The sequence below is a fragment of the Hippopotamus amphibius genome, chromosome 6 (assembly GCF_030028045.1).
Source record: "Hippopotamus amphibius kiboko isolate mHipAmp2 chromosome 6, mHipAmp2.hap2, whole genome shotgun sequence".
Classification (NCBI taxonomy): Eukaryota; Metazoa; Chordata; class Mammalia; order Artiodactyla; family Hippopotamidae; genus Hippopotamus; species Hippopotamus amphibius.
In genome coordinates this window covers 171,553,700-171,577,982 of record NC_080191.1, presented here as the reverse complement: position 1 = coordinate 171,577,982, position 24,283 = coordinate 171,553,700, and the positions used below count along the sequence as shown (strand labels likewise).

General features: G+C 37.0%; 1 protein-coding gene across 15 annotated transcripts in view; it reads right to left on the bottom strand.

The window, feature by feature from the left end:
• ZNF148 (zinc finger protein 148) overlaps positions 1 to 24,283 on the bottom strand; it is a 122,939-nt gene that overhangs the window by 31,560 nt on the left and 67,096 nt on the right. For all 15 annotated transcript variants that reach the window (XM_057739968.1, XM_057739967.1, XM_057739971.1 and 12 more), the window contains 3 exons: positions 18,946 to 19,071; positions 10,383 to 10,506; positions 9,092 to 9,175 (listed from right to left, as the gene is read on the bottom strand). In XM_057739968.1, the coding sequence (XP_057595951.1) occupies positions 9,092 to 9,175; positions 10,383 to 10,506; positions 18,946 to 19,071 (334 nt within the window). The remainder of the gene's footprint in view (positions 1 to 9,091; positions 9,176 to 10,382; positions 10,507 to 18,945; positions 19,072 to 24,283) is intronic.

Sequence of the window (24,283 nt, the reverse complement as noted above, 5' to 3'; positions counted from 1 at the left end):
GATGGCAATGATTTTATTTTCTCACAACTGCCTTTTTAATTTTTAAATAATTAATCTAGGGCTTCCTAGGTGGCGCAGTGGTTAAGAATCTGCCTGCCAATACAGGGGACACGGGTTTGATCCCTGCTCCAGGACGATCCCACATGCTGCGGAGCAACTAAGCCCATGCGCCACAACTATTGAGCACTTGTGCTGCAACTACTGAAGCCCACGTGCCTAATGCCTGTGCTCCGCAGCAAGAGAAGCCACAGCAACGAGGAGCCCGTGCACCATAATGAAGAGTAGCCCCAGCTTGCCGCAAATAGAGAAAGCCTGTGTGCAGCAACAAAGACCCAACACAGCCAATAAGTAAATAATAAATAATAAATAAAATTAAATTAAAAAAATAATCTACAATCTGGTCAATTCCTTAAGCTAATTAAGAGCTGACTAAATATATTTTCTGGAATAATTAACAAATGCACTCTGAAAGCAGTAATTCTTTTAAACACCCTTAGAAAGTCAAAGTCAAAATAGATAATGAAAATGTAGGCAAAGAAGAATCAATTAGGCCCTGTAAAGAATTTAGAGGGATGAAAATATATGGGGGGAGGGAGGATTAGACAACAAACTTAATTTGTCTATCAGCTTTTTAACATAGCTATGGGGAGGAGACAGCTCAGAGTCCTACAGGAAATAGCTAGAAGTACTTGCATCAATAACTAATAATGCAAACAGCATAAAAGCAGCCCTGGGAAATAAAGCTGGATAGGTAAGTACCTAGTACTACCTTAGGATATCAATCCTATGACCTCCATTTGCTTTGTAAGAGTATCATGAAGTTAGACTGTCTCCAAAAGATCTACAGAAGAGCGAAACAAATCACAAAACATGTAGAAGCTGTTATTATCATTGTGGCTGCTTTCAAGAATGTCAAGACACTTTCAACATTTCAAATGGGGGTTGAAAATGATGATGACACATTAGGCATTTTTTTAAGAATAGAAACTCTTCAGAGATAACAACATTTAAAGATCTTTAAAGTACCCAGAAAAATTAAAATGAATGACCTTGATAAGTGAGTTTAGATTGCCCTAAATATTTTTTTTTAAAGATTTATTTTATTGTTTATTTATTTTTACTTTTGCCTGTGTTGGGTCTTCGTTGCTGCACACAGCCTTTCTCTAGCTGCAGAATGTGGGGGCTACTCTTCGTTGTGGTGTGTGGCTTCTCACTGCGGTGGCTTCTTTTGCTGTGGAGCACCAGCTCTAGGCCAGTGGGCTTCAGTAGTTGTAGCACACAGGCTCAGTAGTTGTGGCACATGGGCTTAGTTGTTCTGCGGCATGTGGGATCTTCCCAGACCAGGTCTCAAACCCATGTCCCCTGCATTGTAAATTGCCCTAAATATTTTAAATTCAATTTCTTTACTGTGACTGAGTCTAAATCAGACAATACGTTTTGTCAGCCACCCTTCCACCAAAGGTCCAAATAAAATATATGAATTCCGAGCCTAGTGTCATTTAAAATCAGTCAGTGAAATGAAAAACCTCATCAACAAATTTTTAAAATGTGTTGTCAGCCAATCCAGACACCTAAAACTTAATGAATTCAAGATCTGAAAGGCACGGATGCTGGTCGTCCACTCAACTGGGTTCTGGAATAATAAGCAGTAGTTGTCGTCAAAAAGGCAGCTTCAATACTGGAGACTAAAAGGTCCTCAGGTGCTTGACTTCAAGGAAGTAACTGAGTACTTTTCCAAAAGACTATGGTGTCAAAGGATTTGTAAAAACATCAGATCCAGACTCAACTGTCTTAAAATTTCATCTTCTGCAGAATGGAAAATAATTTGAGGGGTGGGGAGGAAGCAGGGAAAAAGCCACATCAAGGGAAGGCAAACTAACAAGGGAAGAGTAGAGAAACTTATCTCGTTCTAGACTAACCATATTTTCTAAAGTAATTGAAAATGGTTAAAAAAAGAAAAACCAAAACAAAGACAAGAAACTGCTGTCAGAAGTAACATTTAAAAAATTAGTTCTACATGTGAAATTAAATTTGGGGAGTGTTTTTTCAGCTCTTTTTCTAAGAATTAGTTCATCCTATACTGCTCAAATAAGAAGAGGATCTAAAGTCCAGAAAACTTAATTTTCTTTTTTTCACTGTAATATTCAGTGGTTTCCAAGTTTTGCCTACTTCTCATAAACCTGGCGAAAACTGAAGTTATATTATATTCCATGAAGCTTACTTAACAATGTTGTTTTATTTGTTTAAATGATTTTTAATACCTAAAAGTAAACTTGATTAATAAATACAATTATCTGAATAAACTATAATTTTTCTTATTAGTTATACATAGTTAACGAAAAAGTTAAGACATTTGCCAAATTTCTAGTTTTCTTCACGGAACAATAATATTCCTCCAACAGGCAGTTAAATGCACTGTTGTTTTTTTTTTTTACAATGCTTACAGGATAAATCTGACACCCCCTTGTTTGGCATCAAGGCTTGACAACATAATTCTAAAATCAAGCTTTCTAGTCTTCTCCCCTCATTCCCACTCTACCCACCCCTTTCTGTTCTACTCAGAACGGTCATTTGCATGTTGTTCATCTTGCCTTTGTCCATTCCACATCAGGTGGAATTTCCTCTTACTCCGACGCCCACAGCCCTCATCGGATTCAGACACACCCAACTGCCTGCAAGCCGTAAGACTAGGCCCAGGAGCGGCTCTGTTCTTACCTGAACAAAATAAAAACCTCCATGTTTGAAACCAAATTTTTGTCAACCAGAAGTTTTCTTGGTGCTTCATCTACTCTTTCAATAGCATAGTGGTTAAGGGCATGAACTCTGAAGACCTGAATTATGTCATTAACCAGCTGTGTACATCGGGGCAGATTACTTAATCATTTTGGTCCTCAGTTTCCTTATCTGTTTAAAAAAGGGAATAATAGTACCCTCTTCACAGAACTGCTATGATGATAAAGTAAGATAATTTATGTACTGTGTTTAATACCGTGCTTGGCAGAGAACAGGCACTCTATCTGACAGCACTACTAGTTTACGATAGTGATGTCTGTTAGGAATTCCTAGCTTTTAAACTCTCTTTAAGTACCTTCCTCCTCCTGGTTCTTTTAAACTAGCAAACCTGACATAATGCTTCTCCTGTTGTCCAGCACCTGCAATGATCCTAATCGCTTCTTGTCTGCCTGATTTTTAACTTGCTGCTCTGTGTGTTTCTGAATTAACTGTGTATCTGTCCACCTATTCTTCCCCAAAGATTCTCAACTTCAGTACATCCCAGATTTTTTTCCTGGTCCTGGCTTCCATCATGCTTCTGCTCTATAGTTCCTGTGATGACACTTGACTCCCAGGCAACACGTGAAAATCTAACTCACAGGGCCACCAATCTGGATCCTCACTGGTCTATTTCGCCTGAACTCCTGAAGTGTGGATAGCCTGTACTACTTGTACAGGATTTGTCAAACTGTGAGTCCGGTGATTCACATGTTCATCCATTCAACTACACACAAATAAGAACGAGACCACTTCAAGAGATTCCCAATCTGTTAAACTAGAAACTTGTCAAAACAAATGGTAAAATTTTTCTTTTAACTATAGACGCTATAAACTAACAAAGAACATCTCATATGGATTTGAGGGGGAAGGATACTCACACACAAAATGCATACAACTGAAAACTATGCAACTTTCATTATAAAGACTCTGATTCTTTTATGTTTCAGTTCTAAGGTACAATGTTTAAATGGAGTTAATTTTCTGGATGACTTCTCCTATCCTCCCAAACAAAATATTTTATAGAAGTTACGGTATAGTTTTTTTATGTGTGTGACTTCTTCTGTATCTTTTCTGAGATGTTCTGTTAAATAGTCAAACTTTTTATATATGTTTTATGTAATCCTATCTTTTAATGTGAATTATTAACAGTTTTGCAAAGAAAAAAAATCTGGCTTCTGAAAGCTTTGTTAAACAGAGGATGTCAGTCACAGGAATCTGTCCTTCCCTGCTGAATCTTCCTTGGCAAGCTCTGTCCACGCCAGTGCTGTCTGGATGCAGCAATCACCCTGTTAGGAGCCCAGGCTGCCCGCAACGTTTTCAGCAGCCCGAACAGTTCCTTCATCTCCACAAACAGAGAGTTTAACTAGGCCTGTGACATTTTCTTTTACTAAGACTTCTCTATTATGGCTAATAGACAGTAAGTGAGGGATTTAAAATAATGAGGTAAATTAATTTCTGTCAGTAACTGAACCATACGAAGGAAATACAAAGTGCTGAACAAACTTAGTCAAGGGTGAACCAACACTCTGACTCCACCTCACTAGCCCAACCGGTTTAAAAAAAATAATAATAATGCTGGTTATTCAGCTCATGGTTGTGAATAAAAGTCACCGTCAAGAGGAAAAGAAGATCAATGCATGTTTTCAGGCATGAAGAATGCTAACTGAGAAGACAGATTTTCCAGTGTTTCTTGCTACATCTGTATCTACAGAATTGTATATACTCAAGAACTAAGCCTTAAAAAAGAACTTTGTGGGAAAAGAAACCTAATGAATATGTGTAATTCTGAATGATTTGGTTTATTTTCAAAATCCCTTTTATTTTGGGGAAGAAAATCATTTTATAAAAACTTACTTATATATAGAAATGATTTTGTAACATTTTTACTAATGAAATAAAAACTAGATTATGAAAAGCGCCACAATTATAAAAAAACAGACATGATTTGCTGTAACAGTCAGAATATGAGAATAAGTATTCTGTGGCTTACTGTTTAAAGTATTTCAAGAAAAGTAATATAAAATTAAAATACTGAAAATTGTACTTAAGTTCTCTACTCCTCAAACCCACACACCCTAACCCCATAGCAATAAGATGGCATTTCCTTAAAGTGGTGACAAGGTGACTAGAAAAGAACACAACTGGAGATATGTCATTCTAACATTTATCATACATATGCATTAGAAAATGCAAAGGAAAAGGCACCTCAGATAAAGGTACCTGATCACATAGTAAGTCTGCCTGTGAGAAATGTTTACCCTCGGTGTATACCTTACCAGTAACTCTGACCCTAACCAAAATGATCAATTAGGATTATTATCTTCAACCTTGCCTTCAAGTCCTCACCTATCTCCCACATCTCCAAAACGTACTCTAAGTAAAGGATCTATAATATATTCACAAAAGATATAAATCTCCCCATAACTGCCCAAAAAAAGCGGTCCCAAGGATATCTGCATTTTGACAGTTTCAGTGCCTTAGGCTAAAGGAAATAAAGCTTTAACCAGAAGTTCACAGATCAGCCTCAGTACTCTCCCCTAAGATGGTATTTCATAGGCTAGTCCAAATTTAGCAAACAATTAAGTAATAACCTGTCTATGCTGAGTTTAAAATTTTTTGATTTGAAAACCAAATCAAGCTAGGTTCCTGGTTTTTAAAAGCCACAGAAGATTTCTTTATTGGTAACAAGAGCAACCAAGCAGGTGATGATTTTTAACCATGTTGCAAATGGAAAAGACAATAGGTCTGGGGGCTGGGAGACTGGAAGTGACAATGAGACCCAAAAGGATGAAGGAGGCTATAAGGAAAACAGAGCCTGTAAGACCTGGTAGTTCTTCTCACCAAGCAACCTGTGAGGTTCAGTTAACAGGTGACTCATTACTTTCTTGACAGTTTAAAAATGGATAAACAACATATGCAAAAGCCTTTTTACTACCATAACTATTTCAATGCATTCTTCTAAACAAACAGCCTAGACAGAGAGAAAGCCTTGACATGGGCAAACTTTAGGGCACTATTCCCCTCCAAAAATGAAAGCTCTTTAAAACATGAAAGAAAGAACTGTAAGGACAAAACAATAAACGATGGAGAACGTATACGTGGTTCTAAATATACATTCTTAGCTCAGTACGGCTTATAAGTAACTTGATAACAAGACAAAAATATCTTACTACCTTCAGAAAGAGTCTATAAAAAGAATCAAGAACAATCAAGTAAAGAAGGAAAATTATTTCCTTTCTATCAGTTCCACCCGGGGGGGCTGAGGACGTGGGGACAAAGAAGCAAAATTGCACTTCTCTTCAAAGAAACTCCTCTGTTAAGGAACCAAAGTGCCTGGTTTGCCTGCTTCCTCTCAATTCACTCTCTCTTCTATAACATGAGAACTCCAGCCTCTGCTTCCACCCCTTTTAGAAGTTACTAACCCTACACGAAGGCTAAGCTCTAAGTGACTTAGTGGCAGAGCAAGAAAAACTCCAAAAGGCCAAATGATATCATTCTGCTTCTCGCCCCATTCTTCACAGCTAGTGATTTCACATGTGTGCTCTGGAGTCACACAGACCTGAGTTGGAATCCTGGCTCCACCATATACTAGACTATATAAATTTAGCAAAGTTTCTTAATCTTTGTGCATCCTACTGCTTCTTCATCTAAAACATGGGGATGGTAATAGTGCCTCCCCTTTAAAATTTATGAGGACTAAATGAGACATTTACATTTAGCACAATACCTGGTCTTAGTAAATTCTCAATAAACATTAACTACCCAATATAACCTGCTGAAATCCAAGATACATCCAAGGCCTAGCATAATTATTTTCCCAAACTGATATTACAAAATTGTGACCAGAACTGTAAAAGAGAATTTACTACTAGAACACAACAGAAAATAGCAGAATGCAATAAAGGTTAAGTATTGTCTTTAAAATCGTTTTTCAGACTCAGACACACACACATTCATTCTCCCTCTCTCTCAACTGAGCCTCCCACAGTTTCTCTCTGTTGCCTTCACTAGACAGTCTTCACTTGGCTCTTCCTCAGGGTAACACAGCATTTTGTATAAAACTCCACAACACTTACTACACTGGGCTTGTTTATATGTGCGTCTCTCCCATTAGAATGTAAACTCCAACATCATAATTATTACAGAAATGCAAATCAAAACTACAATGAGCTATCATCTCATACGAGTCAGAATGGCCATCATCAAAAAATCTACAGAAAATAAACACTGGAGAGTGTGTGGAGAAAGGGGAACCCTCCTGCACTGCTGGTGGGAATGTACACTGGTGCAGCCACTACAGAGAACAGTATGGAGATGCCTTACAAACTAAAAACAGAACTACCATCTGACCCAGCAATCCCACTACTGGGCATCTACCCAGAGAAAAATCATAATTCAAAAAGATACATGCACCCCAATGTTCACTGCAGCACTATTGACAATAGCCAGGACGTGGAAGTAACCTAAATGTCCATCAACAGAGGAACGGATAAAGAAGATGTGACACATACAATGGAATATTACTCAGCCATAAAAAGGAACAAAATTTGCAGCAACATGGATGGACCTAGAGATTGTCATACTGAGTGAAGTATGCCAGACACAAAAAGACAAATATCACATGCTATCGCTTACATGTGGAATCTAAAATAAGGGTACAATTGAACAAAACAGAAGTAGAGTCACAGGTGTAGAAAGCAAACTAATGGTTACCAGGGGATGGGGAGGGGAGTGGGATAAATTGGGAGACTGGGACTGACATAAACACACTACTACATATAAAACAGATAACTAATAAGGACCTACTGTACAGCACAGGGAACTCTACTCAATACTCTGTAATGGCCTATATGGGAAGAGAATCTAAAAAAAGAGTGGATATATGTATATGTATAACTGATTCACTTTGCTGAACCTAATACAACATTGTGAATTAACTATATTCCAATTAAAAAAAAATGTAAACTCCACGGAAACTGCCTTTTATTATCTCTTTATTTCTGGTACATGAAAAGTATTGCCAGCTCAGTAAATTTTCGTTGTATGAATAAATCATAAAAACCTAACAGGTATTAAAAAATACAAAAATATTTAACTTTTCATTTATCATTATCTGACTGGGTTTTATTACTGTATAAAATTTAAATTTAGCTGTAAGTCACACAAAAAAATCAATAAAGTTGTCCTTCCCCCCAAGCGCCTTGTATACTCTATTAGAGAAATGGTGACCAGCACTGACTTAAACTGAAGCAGGAGGTGTGCACGATGATCTCTGAAAGTGGAGCATCGAAGCGCACAGATGTGCTACACAGCCAAGCTTCTGTTTAGGAGACCAGCCACACTCGTATTTGTCAGGGACAGATAAAGTCATTAGACAGAAAAGCTTGCTTCTTCTATATGACAAGCTGTCCAAGGATCCCCTTTCACAGGTACTACAGGTACCAGGAGAACACATCTAAGTAACAACACTGGGCAGGTACTTGCTTGACTACTTAATATAGAGATATATGAAGAACTTTAATATTTTCAATATTGAAATACTATCACAATCATTTTCAATTCAATTTAAACCTAAGAATCAAACTTACACAAATTTATCAACTTTTATTCCATCATAAAAAGGCAAAATACTGGAAATAAATTCTAAAGAAATACTTTTCATCATAATTAGAGATGTCAAACATCAAAAGTCGACAGTTTATTAAAATCAAGGTTACATATAAAACTTGGTTTTACATTTGTCCAAAAAAAAAAAGAATGTAAATAAATGTTTGCTCTAAAATGACGCTCAACTTTTGAAAGTATGGGTTCCTTTACAGTGATCTTCCAAAAATATTTGTTACTAAATCCTTAACAACTTGACTGAAAAACTGGAAGTTTCCAATTTATAAGATTATAACTCTCTTGATATAATAACCTATAGACATGAAATAGTAAGGGGGGAAACCATAGTATCGCTATTTTAGGACTCAGGCATTTTGCTTCCACCCCCTGACTGATTATTGCAAATGATAATTTCACCTACTGGAAACTTGTTAAACATCTAAGGAAACAGCTATTTCACAAAAACTTCCTCCCTTTTGTCCCTTTAAACATATTTTAAGTTATTATGAAATTCTGTTTCAAGGTCAACTATTAGGCTCAGACATTAAGCCAAGTTAACATTGATTTATTGAAGGAAGAAAGATGAGCTGTGATACATACTCTCAAGAAATGAAACTGATTGAAAGCAGCAACAAGTTGTTGCTACTTACTAAAAATTCTTCCCTGTATTTGAAATGGTAATTTTAATGACCCTAGTAAGGGTGGCAACACTCACCAGTATGAATCTTCTCATGTCTTTGTAGCAGGTACTTCTGTATGAAACGCATGTCACATTGACTACATTGAAATGGTTTTTCACCTTAAAATAATTTCACATCCACAAATTAGTTACTGGATAAAACACAGTTTATAGTTACTATTTCTGAGGAAAGAGAAATCTTAGAAGCCCAATTTCCCAAAATTCCAAATTATCCATAAGAAGTTTTTATACTATTCATTAACAGAATTTTATTTCCTCTCAATTTTCCCCCCAAGATTTAAAAATTCACATTCTCACAACCTCACAAAAATGAGATTAAATCTGATCTATATCCTTCAAGGGGAAAAAAGTAAACAAAGAAAACAATTTAAAACAGAATTTAAATATCACAAGGCTAGAAAGGACTCTATAGGTTACCAAGTGTGTCTTAAACATCTTTTCATCTGGAGGAAGATCCACCCACCCACCTTGTTCTCCCTGGCTAACCACCACTTTATGCCCTTGCACTTATTTTCTGCAGAACCTTCAGAACTTTCTAAACATCCCCTTTAAAAAAAATAGTCTCGTCTCTTCAAACATTCCTTCTCTGTCGGAGCCTTTCCTTTCAATCATCTACCTTATGCCTCAAATTCTTCACCACCCACCTGTCCTTTAACCCTTACACTCTGCTTTCTTAAAAGCTACTCGTGGTCTTTGCCATTTATTCTAATGGTCTGTTCTCAGTTCTCCGTCTCTTTCTATCCTCTCAGAAGGCTGTGCTATTGTTGATCATACCCTCCTTGGAATTCTCCCCAATTCTGGCTTTCTGGGACACTGTATTGTATCTGTTCATCAAATCTACCTTATTACTGTCTCCCTCCCCACCCCTTAACTCAACGTACATGTCTAGTAATGTTTCCCCAAAGATCTCTGGTCAGTGTTTAGTTCTGATCTCCACAACTTCCTGTTCTTATTTTTTATATTTGATTCCCAAATTCGTATTTCAAACTCCATCTGGACATCTTACATAGAAAAATAGATGTTGACAGGCTTTTAGTAGTTCATTCTTTAACTGTTTCTCTAACTAAAAAGAATACATTAAGCCAAATAAGTGTCCAATTAGGACTAATTAATTTTGCACATCCATGCTAATTGTTTTCTCATTTAAAGGTTTTCCTGGTTTCCTCTGACATCCTGGCCTATGAAATCTCTGATTTGAAATGCCAGGTTAGCTACAGTCTTAGAAATGAAGGACATTTACAAGAAGATGAAAATAGCAAAGATAATAATTTTAATGGCCATAAGCCCACTTTAATTCAAGAAATACCTGTATGAATGAAGACATGTCTCTGTAAGTGATAGTTCGTTCTAAAGGCAGCATTGCAGTGCTCACAAACGTGAGATTTAGGGGTTTTCAAACCAAGTGATCCATCCTCATTTATTGTAAGGATCTGGTTTAAAAAAAAAAAAGGCAAAACAAAAGAAAGAAAATTTTAAAACATAATACTAATTTATAAAAAAGATAATGCCTTTTAATCCAAACAATGGTCACCAAAGATTATGAAATATTTTTTTTCCTAAATAACCTTGAGAGGGCTGTTTAGAATAATGCTATCATTAATTTTAAGAAAGCACAATGTGACTCAGTATGGGTAAAAATCAGCAATAAAACCTTGGAAGCTGGTTAGGTAAAATCTCAGCACTCTGCCCCTCTTCTCTCTAGTAGAGTCCCTAAGTGTTCTCTGCTAAGGTGAGTACAGCTTTATTTTCAATTTCAAAATATCACATATGCAGGACAAAAGTCTTATGTTTTAGACATGGCGTAAATATCAATCAGATAGGACTGGTTAAATAAATCATGGAAAATAAATACAATTTAACATTATGGGGTTGTAAAATAAAAAGAGAAAGCTCTCTCTATACCTACACAAAAAGAGCTCCAGGATTTATTCTTAAGTTAAAACAAAGGCAAGGTTTAGAATCTAGTATATAATTTTGCTAATTTTGTATACAAGATAGCACATACAGCAATATGTATTTGTTTGCATATGTATAAAAACTATTTGAAAAGGATCTACATAAAATGTATATAAACCTTGGTCATCATGGCTGGAAAACTTAGCAGATAGAAGATTGGTAGGAGGGAGACTTTACATTGTACATGCTTAAAACATTTTTCTGAACCACACAAATGTTTACCTATTACATTTTTCCTTTTTCCTTTTTTTTAAAGAAGAAAAAAATCTAAGTTTTTAAGTCATCCTAGAATAGAATTTGGAGTCTGGTTCAGTTAAGGACCTCTAAGGTTATTCTAGGACTACTAAACTACTGTTAAGCATATTCCTTAGTAAATTATAGTGGGTGTGGGGGAGGAAGACAGGTGACAAAGACATCAATGTTATCTGCCTGTACTTCCTGTGGTCGAGAATATCTTGGGCCAGGTCTGGACAGTGCCAGAGAGAAGCTCACCTTTGGGCATCATGTATTCTAGTTTATCAACCATTTGTCCAACATGCAACATTTAAACTGCCTCTCTCACCAGACATGTGGCAAAGTGAAAATAACAAATAATCCTTTTTTTTGTTATTGAGCAGAGAAGAAAGATGACAAAATATGATGTGAAGATAAGAAGCAAAGAAAACTAGGAGGTAAGATCAGGAGGAATATGGCAAGTGAGAGGGAAACAATATTGCAGATGGGGGCATATAGAGTGGGAGCCAAGAAAGTGTGTCCCACACAAGGTAGAGAAATCTAGCAAACATCTGAAGAAAGACAAAGGCCTGTGGAAGCTGATTAGGGCCTGTAAATACACAGCTATGAGCCCCCTTCCCAAAACCTAGAAAGAAGGAGTAGGTAAGGGAAAGGGGCTTTCATTAAAAAAAATTTTTTTTAACTTTAGATTCAGGAAGATAATTCAGCCTATACTGTATGTAAATCAATGGTAATTATTATGCAAATTATACAGGGCATGTGGGTTCTGGGCAAACTGCCAGTGTGGTCAACAATGCTTCAAAGTCACAGAGGGAGACGTTTGGCAGGAGAACGAACGCAAGTGGGTGTCACAGCTTCCTGAAGAGTTAGTGAGAACGGAAAGTTTCATCTCTGGTCAGTCAGTCTAAAATTTTTTCAACCCCTCCAAGTCACAAAATAACATTCACGTTAATGGTGTGTAAAACAAAGAAAAGCACAAAATCTCTCAAAAGCATGATTCAAAATATTTCCAAGATAAAACAAGTAACAAAAAGATGTCAAACATTTTACACGAGATAGAACATGAACAAGAAAGCACCAGGGATTTTCTCACATATGTTGGTAACAAACAAGACGATGCAAGTGCCAACACACACGGCAGCTCAGCAGCTTTCTGCAGCACAGCAGCTGCAAGGCAAGGCCCCGTAAGGAACAAATCCGGCCCAAGTGAAACGGATGTAATCCCTGCCTGTGCAAAGACCTTTTGTGAGGAGTTAAGGAGTTCTAGGTCATGGTTTTCTGGCACTGGAGGTAATTCTGCCTTTCATTGTGGACTCAAGCCTTAATTCAAGGTGGATTTTATGTATGAAACAGTGAACACTGACTTGTGAATAAGCACACTGAAAACTCTGGCATATTTATAAGTACAGTGACAGAAAAATCAAATGTTGGACATTTTATATTTAATTTCATATTAATTTTCTTCTTTTCTTAGGCCAGGGTAACACACACCTTTGTATTGATATAAAAGACCCCGAAGACAACTACCTTGCCTCAGAAGAGCACCAGTGGCTCTTCCAATTTATAATCTGTTTTAAATATAACCGAGAGATTTTGTCTGTTTTATTCACCACTATAACCCCACAGTATCCAAACGGGATCACAGTATCACACAGACTCTAGAAATGTCTATAGAGAGGGCTGCCTACTACACACACCAACGTCCCCGCAGCTTACCACTCGCTCTGCTCTTCGTAAACGTTCTGCAAACCTGCTGAGCAGTACCAGAGTGAAACGGGGGTGTAAAGAACAAAGCTCCCTGGTGGAACAGAAATGGCTCACTAACACAGGTAACATTATCTTGCTTGGTATATAGACTTGGCTTCTTTTCCTGTTCACACCCTTTCCAGATCTTTTAGTAAAATGTGATCTACCAGGTTAAGTGTATTTGCCTTAGAGATTAGCAGTCTTACTTGCTATCAGTACCATAAATTATTTTTGCTTTTCTTTTTCCCTTCAACATACGAACACCATTACAACTCAAGAATTTGGTTTCCAAGTTTAAACCCTAAGGTGCCTCTACTATAATATATCTCCACATGATTTCTCTTGACTCCTGTCACTGCTACTTTTAGAGAAATATGATACATTATAAAGATCAAGCAACCGGGCTTTATCAAGAGTAAAGAAATTAGTAATAGTCTAAACAATACACAGCATACTTGATTTTTTTTTAACTGTTTCATAAGTTTAAAACAGAATTTTTCAGTAAAATATTTCAATACCAAATGGAACTCCTCAATTAATCTGCTTTCTTAACCTCATGGTCCGTTAGCAGATATGTTTTTTGTTCTGAGCCAAATCTGTTCCCAGCTGGCTATCTATACACAAAGCAATAGCTGTGTGAAATAACATACCGATTTTCATCCAAGGCAGCACCAGACTCTGCCTATTCAATTCAGAGACTTCTGAGGCCTCAGGGGCACTGCCACCAAGTAAGGAGCCCCGATGCCCTTCAGGAAGCCGCTCTGCTCTCATCTTAAAGGGAGACGTGATCTTCCCCATTCTATACTAGGTATACTGTGTACTACTGCAAGTATTAAAACATATTTTAAACGAATGATTACAGGTTTTATCATACATCCTTAAATCAATCTAAGTCAATTTCTAAACCACCAAAACCCAAAAAAAGATTTGGAGGAGGTAGTCTAAATCTCTCAGCTATTATGAGTTGTTTTACTGAAACTAGGGGTGGGGAGTGAGATCTTCTAAAATTCCCTTTACTCTCCAAATCCAACTAGAAATGGAAGAACAGCGCAACCCCAAAGACATATAACAAAATAACAAAGTAGCAATAACCACCTCAACATCGTGACCATCCTACTACCCCACCCTCACATTATCATCTTCTCTCATTCTCCATGATCTTTACTGTCTCTCAGTATTTGAGATTTTACTTATTACCAAATTTCATTTCTAAATGGCAAGCTTTTGCCAGTGCTAGAACACAAAATTCACTGTATCATGAGCATAGCATATATAACGTAATATAAAGAACTGATGTTTAGGAGAATGACCCTGAGCTTTTGAAAAGGTTATTTCTCTCTATTTCCTAAATATCGGGCAAAGAAGTGAATTTTTTAAAAGAAAGACTTACATCCAAATATTTTTTTAAAATCAGGGTTTGGTTCTGTGGAAAAATTACCCAGAATATACAATTCCCTGGGGAAATCAGATATATAAAATATTGATAATTTTTTTAAACTAATTTTCTTCTTTGTTTTTCTCTTAAGTACTGTTTCATATTTCCATCCCCAGTCTTACAATCAGTTATTTACCTTAAAGCTACTCCTTCCACAATCAAGTTAGCATGTAGAAGAAATTTGACAAGTAGCTAGTATATCTATTTCTGGCCTTCTTTCAATTAAATTTTCCTCATTTTAAATCACTCAATTTAGAATCTTTTTGATTCTGAAATCACAAATCTTTTCTGGGAACCAATGGTGTAAATAAATTGCTGGGAATGAATTCTCTATGTAATTCATAATCTATTTGATTTGTGGAATATGCTCTTCTGAGTTCAGCGTAACTTTGAAAAATCAATTTCTACTCAGACCACCTACAGTGTTATAACAAGAAACCCAGTTCCTTTCTTCAGCACCTGATAAGAGATCCTGGCACATAACAGGCACTCAAATTGCTTGCTGAGAGAATGAAAAAGGAGACATATTTCAGAATAAGGAGAAGTAGGTGGTCAAAAAGCACTCTGCTCTACCTCATTCTATTACTAAGGAGTTTGAAAAGACCTATAAAATGTATGTAATGCTGGATTAAGAAAATACTGTTATATCTTTACTGAAAAGGATTTTTCAAATTCATCAATGTTCACTCAACAATCCTCATAAAACCCTTCTGTGGTGGAAAACATTATCACCTAATTCACACAACAAGCCAGTAGCAAAGTCAGGTGGTAACACCTCATTTAACCAGAAACTTTTAGTATCAAGACTTGAGATTCTCAAGCTTAAATGTAAAAATCACAATCACCTTGGACTCTGTTGGTGTGCATGGAAATCCCCTGAATAAGAATCCCTAGGGATGGGGCCTGGGTATTGACAACTGGAAAAGCCCCATGGGCGGCCTAACGCAGAGCCATGGGAACCACCGGCATGAATGCACAGAGACTGAATTAAGTCTACTAAAACTTTGATACATTTCTAGTAACTAGTTCTCGGTAGTCCTAATCCATAACAAAACAAAAACAGAGTCAAAGGGGCAATGGAAGGTGATATTAAGTGGCCACATAGGTATAGCAATGTAAAAATGAATAGTGTATCACTAAGGAATGAGACAGTCAAGCAATTATAAGCAGTTAAAAAACTCTTAGAGTCTAGCAGTCAGGAGTTTTCAGGGTGAGGGGAAAAAGCCCTAACATCTCAGCCCTCCCAGAGGGCTGCACTATGATACACATGATTGTGTGTGTGTGTTTAAACACCAACCCAAAGCATTAAAAGCTGAATTATGTTCAAATGTGCTACGTTTTAAATGAAAACAACATATTAAAGATTTGCAACAAAGTGGTTAAAATAAAATTAAATTTAAACATTTAAAAGGGACAAGTTTTTGTTATGTAGAAAATCTGCTTTCATAAAACAACTTACTCCATTGGAAGTATCAAATAACTTGACCAAGATAACATTCCCTAGCTTGACTACCCTCTTCTTTAGACATGCTGCCAAATGTATTCTGGCAATTTTCAAGTATCAAATCTACCTTAAGGTGACTAAGCTTTGCCATATGATAAAGGCTCAGGAAGCAACTACTGCTTAAAATTTATGGCAGCTAAACATGACTTAACATTACAGTATGTCTCACCACAAAGCTTAGCTGGAAGGAAGCCAGGTCTATATGGATGTGTGAGCTCTAGTATTTTTACTAAAAGTCCGTAAGATAACTTCAGTTATATTTCCTGTACAGATCCCCAATCTAACATAACACAATGATGACACATACTCAAAATATTCGTAACAGCAAAATCCAAGACTTGGGAAAAGTGCTGGCAGAGAGTGGAGTCCTCAAAGCATAAAACATTACAATTATTTGAGAAACTTAAAGTTGTTTTTAAAGAATTTAAAACAGGCAACATGTTGATTTATAAATTTGAGATGAGGTTTTATTTCTCTTAATACAAAAAGGGGAGAGTTACTTTAATGAAAAATCAAAAGTGTGAATGTTTAAACACATGTTCAAAGTTCTGAGACTCCAGACACAAAACCACTCACCTGGACACTGAAAGGTCAGTGTTAAAGACAGACCACAACCACTCTCTGTCCTGTTACATGTAACAGGTCAGGACAATCTAAAAATAATTGTTTTTGTTATTCTCACATCTCTGTCTGCCATATATTATTTCCAGTCATTTCACCCTCCTAAGAACCCTCTAAAAAGGCTGCCCAAAACATTTTCTCATATAAAATCTACTCAGACTAGGCCAAATCTCTTATCTAGCAACTACATTTATATACATATTTTTAATATATACTTGCTACAAAATATATGTTTTTAAAATAATGCCCTTAGAAATATTTTGATAATACATTATAAATGAGTTTATCTCAAATTAGACAAGCGAAAATGGCTTAAACTCTGTAAAAATCTGATCTGTACTACCTAGAACACAAAAAGATTCCAAATAACACCCTACTAGAAGAAAATAATCTGAGTTTTACTCAGAATTTCAGAGTTACACTCAAGAATAGTATCAGAAAAACATGGCAATAAAATATCAAGGGAAATGTACAACTTATATATACTATGTTGTTTTTAAAGACTTGAGATAGATTCCCCATAGATCAGCAAGGAACCCTAAGTAACACAATCACTATCACAATTTTAGAAATTAATTTCTTCCTAAAAGAACTTGATGTATTCATTAATGTAAGTTTTTAAAAGTATCCTATATCACTGAGAAAACCATTAACCCCAAGAAAACCAAGGGGTGGGGGAGTGGGGGGGCACGTGGGATAAAGGGATTGCACAAAACGTGAAATACCAAATGTCAACAATTATGAAAAACACAAGTTTTAGTATGACCAATAACCAAAGAAAGTAAAATTTAAACTATAATGAGACACCCAGCTCAAGCTACAAAGAAAGCAAAGTTTCACATTCAAGGCTGGCGGGAGTGCGGACAGACCCACCTCAAGTCTAGGCAGGTAGCAGTGTAACTGATACAGCATTTCTGGAAGGAGTACCATCAAGAAACTTCACTTATTTTGCTTGCTCGCTTGCTTGACTTTACTTATTTATTTTTAAAGAAACCTTTTTAAAAGTTGACAACCTTTGATTTAGTAATACACAAATATTTCAAGTGCAGAATGGTTTAAAATGAAGGCATTTTCAACAACATGGCAATCACTGAATATAATGTGATTATCAAAGAATAATACATGTGCAGCTATAAAAATCTTTATTAAAATCTTTAATAACTTTAAAAACAGCTTACATACTCTTTAAGTTACATATCAGGAAATTCAATCCATCTACACAAATTTGAAAATAGAAAGGAAATATGGCAGAAAAAAAGGTATTTATGTCTAGGAAATGTAACTATAGGTTACTTTAGTCTCTACATTTTTCAAACAATGGCCATACTTATATACCCCAAAAGCAGTGGACTATTGGTAAATGTTTAACAACAGTTTAAGGAATCAGAGGGTTGGACTGCTGATTTTCATGGTATAAACATTCTCACCATGGCTAATTTCAAGCTACCAATGGTTTTAGCACCAGCCTGCAAAATTCCTGAGAACGTAGCAATCAGATCTGGAAAGCAGGTACAAACTGGGTCCAGCACACCACTGGAGCCCAGACGTACACAAAATACACAAATAATGATTATGAGTATGATTTAAATCACAAATACAAAAACAAGTAGCCCTCAAAATAAAAAGGTCTGTTATAAAGTCTTTTTTCAAAAAGCATTCTTCACTATATGAGGGAAGAAAACAAAAGATGAAAAGTAACTATAAAGATTAAATTATACTATACAGAGTTCAGAGACTCCCCAGGAACACCAAAATGCTACGCATAGTCAACTACTGCTGTACTGAAAAGGAAAAAAGGCAGGCGATGCCTCACAGTATTTATGGGTCACGTGCGTATTTACTAATTCATTCATTCACCCACAGGATTTACTGAGAGTCTCTTAGCCTACTAGTCCAGACTCTTGCAATATAGCTGTGAATAAAACGAAGTCCTTGCCCTCGTGGAGCTTACATTCTGTTCTAGCACAGGTATCGCACAACTTTTTCCTGATGAGTAATCAGTACTGAATTTTCCTGAAATCGTCATATTAAAATAAGTAAAACTAACATGAATAAGAAGCAAGGGCACTGCATACCATCTGTTAGTTTTTAAAGAAAAGAGAGATAAGGGGTAAGAAAAGTTTTTGTTTTTTTTTTTAAAAAAAAGCCATGGTGAAAGGGAAGTGGAAAAATTTAAAGCAATGGCCCACCACCTCCATGCAGACATGCATCCCTTCCCTTCTCCGCGTGAAGCTGATGCAACATTCCAGCTTTGTTAGGCCACGTGAGACTTTCATGTCTGCCACAATTATGCTCCAGCCAGATTCCCGCCTGTACGATTAAGCGACATGGGATTAATACGTTAGGAACCGCCACCTTAAAACATTCTCTTACTTTTGCAGGAGAACGTTGTTTCCGTTTCTTCTTTTTCTGTAAGTCTACGGGCTCTCTGATTTGTTTTTTGTCTCTCATCAGTTGCTCAGATACATCAGTAAAAGTAATTTCCTGCTTTACACTTATCTGTTAAAAAAAAAAAAGCCAATTTTAGAAATAAACAAAAAGTCTATTGTGACAAAAAGCCATCGCATGCTTAATCCTTTGCTAACCCTGCCTACAGGTGCTCCCAGGACAATTACTTGTGTGTGCAAGTCAACAGTGTGTTGAAGAACCCATTAATACACAATTGATATATAAGAATCAACAGTATATAAATTGAGGGAATAAACTAGGATTTTACGAAAATTTATCTAGAAATAAAAAAGATTACAGATGTCCTGGGAAAAGGTAACAAAACCTAGCAGAGTAAAGTAGAAGTGAGGATACACTTTCACTTCCACATTTATGGAAACACGTTAAAGGCACAAAAAAAGATTAAATTCCAAAATCAATAAAATACTGGGGGATAAAAGGGGTATTTAGACTTCATGATTGGTTTCCCTCAATTTACAAAACATCCCAAAAACAAAATTCTAAAAGGTAATCCCATTAAAAAAAAGGAATGATAAACTAACAGTGAAATCTAATTAAGTTCAATGTTTTTGGCAATATCTTAGCCAGTATTTTCCTGGCATCTACAACAAACCATCACCAAATATGTGTTTATAAAATTGCATATGGTTTTAGGCTGCTGCTGTACAAGACACAATTCTAACTACATAATAACAAGAAACATTAAGATGTCAACAATGTTATCTCATCTTTAGATCTCAGTTCTCACAGATGTGAAGAGCTGCGTGTCCTAAAAAAAATATATGGAGGTTCTATGATCACTAATGGTAGCATCAATTCTCATCAGAATTGATGGTGCACAGTCATCACTCCTCACTGCTACATTTTCAACCCATCCTTGAGGTGAAAACACAAGTATCTTAAAACTAAGAAACTTTCAGCTCAACAGGCTCTGAAACACATTAAAGATCCTCGACCTTTCGACCACGTAAGGACACAATGAAAAGTCTGCAACCTGGAAGGGGACCCTGACCCACCCCATACTGGCACCCTGATCACGGACTGCCAGCCTCCAGAACTGTGAAAAATAAATTTCTGTTGTTTATAAGCTTTAAAAACATTCTTGATAATAGTCCAGGAAGTACAATGTACTAATGGCTACATTTTCAAAAAATACACTTGGGGGGGGGGGGGGGGGGGTAGTGTGCAAAGGTTATAAACATCTTACAGCCTCCGAGTGTAAAGCTTGAAGACAGAGCTGTGTAGAGGGCTTCATGACGGAAACGCAACACAAGCCAGGAATTAATCTCAAACTGACCAAATAAAGAACTAGAAGTTTTCATAAATTCCTGAAATGTGGGCAGCATGCGAACTGCAAATCAAGGAGAACCTAGGCACAGAAATGTGATTGCAAATGATTATTTAGCTAGTAATTCTTTCAATCAGGTTAGAGAATTGTACTAGTTACCATTCTTATGGCTTCTTTTGGTGTAATTATTTGAAACATTAAATAGAATGGTAAAGTCACCTCCAACAAGGCTTTGGAATACAGTCATGTTACCATCTCTGATGTTTACTGAAATGCAACTATTGAGGCTAGGTATGAGACAATGAGAAATGACAACAGACTAAGCAGTTGCTGAATTGCTCTGTCTTATGTTGCGGGGATAGCAAAAAGCAGTTTCAATATTTCTGTCAGCTTATAAATTACAAAGAAACCATGAAAATACAGCATCCAGCAACAAGAAAGAAAGGAACTTTTTTTTTTTTTAGCAGAAGTGTCAAGTAGAGTGTAAGACACATTTACAAATAAGTTCTGCCAATTAGCAGCTATTCACAAACCAAGGAAGAACCTTTTCATGCAAACAGTGAAAAAGATTGATACATACATCTGAAACTTTTACCTATTTCCACATTTATAAAAGGTGATCATATTGGCACTAGCATTGACAAATATAAGGTACACTGTTAACATCATGAAAGCACAGACCCAAACCTAGAAGTACCAATGAATCAAAGCATTGTGAATGCCAATCGGCACATAGCAAGCTACATTTTTAGAATACTCTAGGGACTTCCCTGGTGGCACAGCGGTTAAGAATCCTCCTGCCAATACAGGGGACACGGGTTCAATCCCTGGGCCGGGAAGATCCCACATGCCATGCCACAACTACGGAGCCTGCAAGCCACAACTACTGAGCCCACACACCTCAACTACTGAAGCCCACACGCCTAGAGCCCATGCTCTGCAAGAAGAGAAGCCACCACAATGAGAAGCCCATGCACTGCAGCAATGAGTAGCCCCCACTCGCCACAACTAGAGAAAGCCCGCGCGCAGCAACAAAGACCCAACGCAGCCATAAGTAAGTAAGTTAAGTAAGTAAATAAATAAATAAATAATAAAGATCCGTTAAAACAAAAAGCTTTAGAATACTCTAACAGGTTTATCACTCATAAATGGAATAAAGTAATCTCTACATATAACACAACCACACAAAAAGTATATGGTCCAGCCTCAGGTACTTAGAAAAGATGTTGGTAAATCCACAAACATAGAGAGATGGGTATGAACATGGCAAGGCAGGTAGGAGCAATGAGGTGCAGAAAGTCTGGCAAATGAATCTCCTTTGGCCCAAGGAAGACTACAACAATCTATAAAAACATGAAAACTTCTTAGACATGACAAAAGAGACAACAATTCATCCGTACGTTCCCTACTCTTTCCTCCATCTTTAAAAGAAAATCAATTACTCAGTGTCACTTTTCACCTAAGATAAACCAAAGTATAATTAATTAAAGCAGGCATCTGCAGATGTGTGATATCTGAAGAGACTGGTTTGCTGGATTTTTGAAACACATTCATTAGAACATCAAGAAAATCAACAGGCTAGGAAACATGTCAGATTAAAAAACAAAAACAAAAAAACCTCTCTGGTTTCTTCCCCATGGCTTCATCTTTACCATTTCACCTAGTCCCACGCACAGTCTCCTGCCTACACTTGAGAGTCTGAATTTCAATGCTTTTCTCACTTCCAAACCAGAAATACCATCAATATTGTCAATCACCCTACTCATCCTTCTTTTATAAGATTTGACTAAACCCAGACATTTCTCCACTTGAAACTCTAAGACCCCTGCTCATCCACTGATCAAAGCGCCCTCTGGGCCTCCCACTATGAGACTAAGGAAGCCATCAGGCATGACTCCCATTCATACCTCCCTTGTATGCTCATCAAACGTCGTCCCCAACATCCTTTAAAGAGGCAGAGCCCATGCTTCCTCACCTGCTGCCACTGCCCAAGCTGGTTCATTCTTGCTACTTCTAATATACATCTCTCAATTATACTGAGGTATTCCTCATTTTTTATTGCTGTTTATTCTCCCAACTTTATGCTCTTTTATTTACTTACTTACTTATTTATTTATTTATTTATTTATTTATTTATTTGGCTGTGTTGGGTCTTTTTTTTGCTATGTGCGGGCTTTCTTTTTGGTTGCAGTGAGTGGGGGCTACTCTTCATTGTGGTGCACGGGCTCCTCATTGCTGTGGCTTCTCTTGTTGCGGAGCACAGGCTCTAGGCACATGCGCTTCAATAGCTGCAGCACACGGGCTCAACAGTTGTGGCTCACGGGCTCTAGAACGCAGGCTCAATAGTTGTGGTGCACGGGCTTGGTTGCTCCACGACATGTGGGATCTCTCTGGAGTGGGGTCGAACCCGTGTCCCCTGCATTGGCAGGAGGATTCTCAACCACTGCGCCACCTAGGAAGCCCTATTCTCCCAACTTTAAACATGAAGAGGTCTCTGTATATTGAAAAAAATCTTTCCCTTGATTCACTAATCACGACTAACTCACGCCCAGAATTCAGAATGACTCTTTCTTTTTCAGGACTCATTTCATATCTGGCCAATATGAAATGAAAACTATCCTACTTTTATATTTTATTATTTCATGTACCTATATCTTATCTTGGTATCTGAAAATAAGACATTCTTCTTTGGTATTTCTCATAACAGCTTTCATTCACTTATTCATTCAATAGCTATTAAGTGCCTACTACATGCTAAATTCAGTCAATCTAAAGTAATACAATGGAAGCTTTAAATTTACTGAGATTCTAATGTATACAGAGCAAAATACTAGATACTGAGAACACATTCTATTACAAGGTCTCCTTTCCAAAGGTCTTAAAATGCCAAAAAGCAAACAAACAACTACTAACACTAATAAACTAATAAAATGGCACATATTCAACTCAACCTAAATGAGTGACACAGGGAATAAGGGCAGGAACCAAACAGAGAAATTGATGAGACCTGAAATATCTCATTCCCCTTTAATTTTTTTTTTCTTCCAAACCTGCTACTCTCTTCCAAACCTGCTACTCTCTTCCAACAACTTTCTTCCACACTCAGTAATGTTATTAAGCGATGTAACAAATGTAAAGATACCTAAAATAATTTTGCCAGACATAGCATGTGATGAACACTTCATGTCATTGGCAAATTCTGGTCTACCTCTAACTCCCCTTACAATCATCTTAGACTCTTCTTTCTCTTCATTCTCAATATCCTTCGTCCATATCCATATTTCATTCCAATTAACCTTATCAACCTTGATGCTTTACGGCATTATCATCTACCAACGTATTATTCCACAAATAAATTAATATAAAACTGTTTTCTTGCCATTTCCCCAATGAGGAATCTACAATAGCTCCTTGTTGCCCATGATATCAATTACAGAAAAGACCTAGGTCACCTGGCAGAAGTGTCTGTCCTCACCACCTCTCCATTTCTGGAGCCATATGTTCCTTTCCAATTGTCAATTTCACGTTTTTAGGTATTCTCATTCATCTTCCCACCCCTGTTTAAGAAAAAAGAAAGTGTCTTTGTGCTTTCCTCTATACTCAGTGCTACTGATTCCATTACTACCCATCCCTAAGGCTCTGCAGCTTCGCTGCCTCTCTAAAATAATCTCCCTTACTTCACCAACTACTTTTCTGCCTAAAAGCACACTTACATCTACCCTATAAAATAAATTCCTGTGGACCAAAATATTTCCAACAACTTCTTTCCTCTTATGGCCAAACTTTTCAAAAGAATAATCTGTAGGGACTTCCCTCGTGGCACAGTGGAGAAGACTCCACGCTCCCAATGCAGAGGGTCTGGGTTTGATCCTTGGTCAGGGAACTAGATCCCACATGCATGCCATAACTAAGAGTTTGCATGCCACAACTACGGAGCTCACATGCTGCAACTAAGACCTGGTGCAAACAAATAAA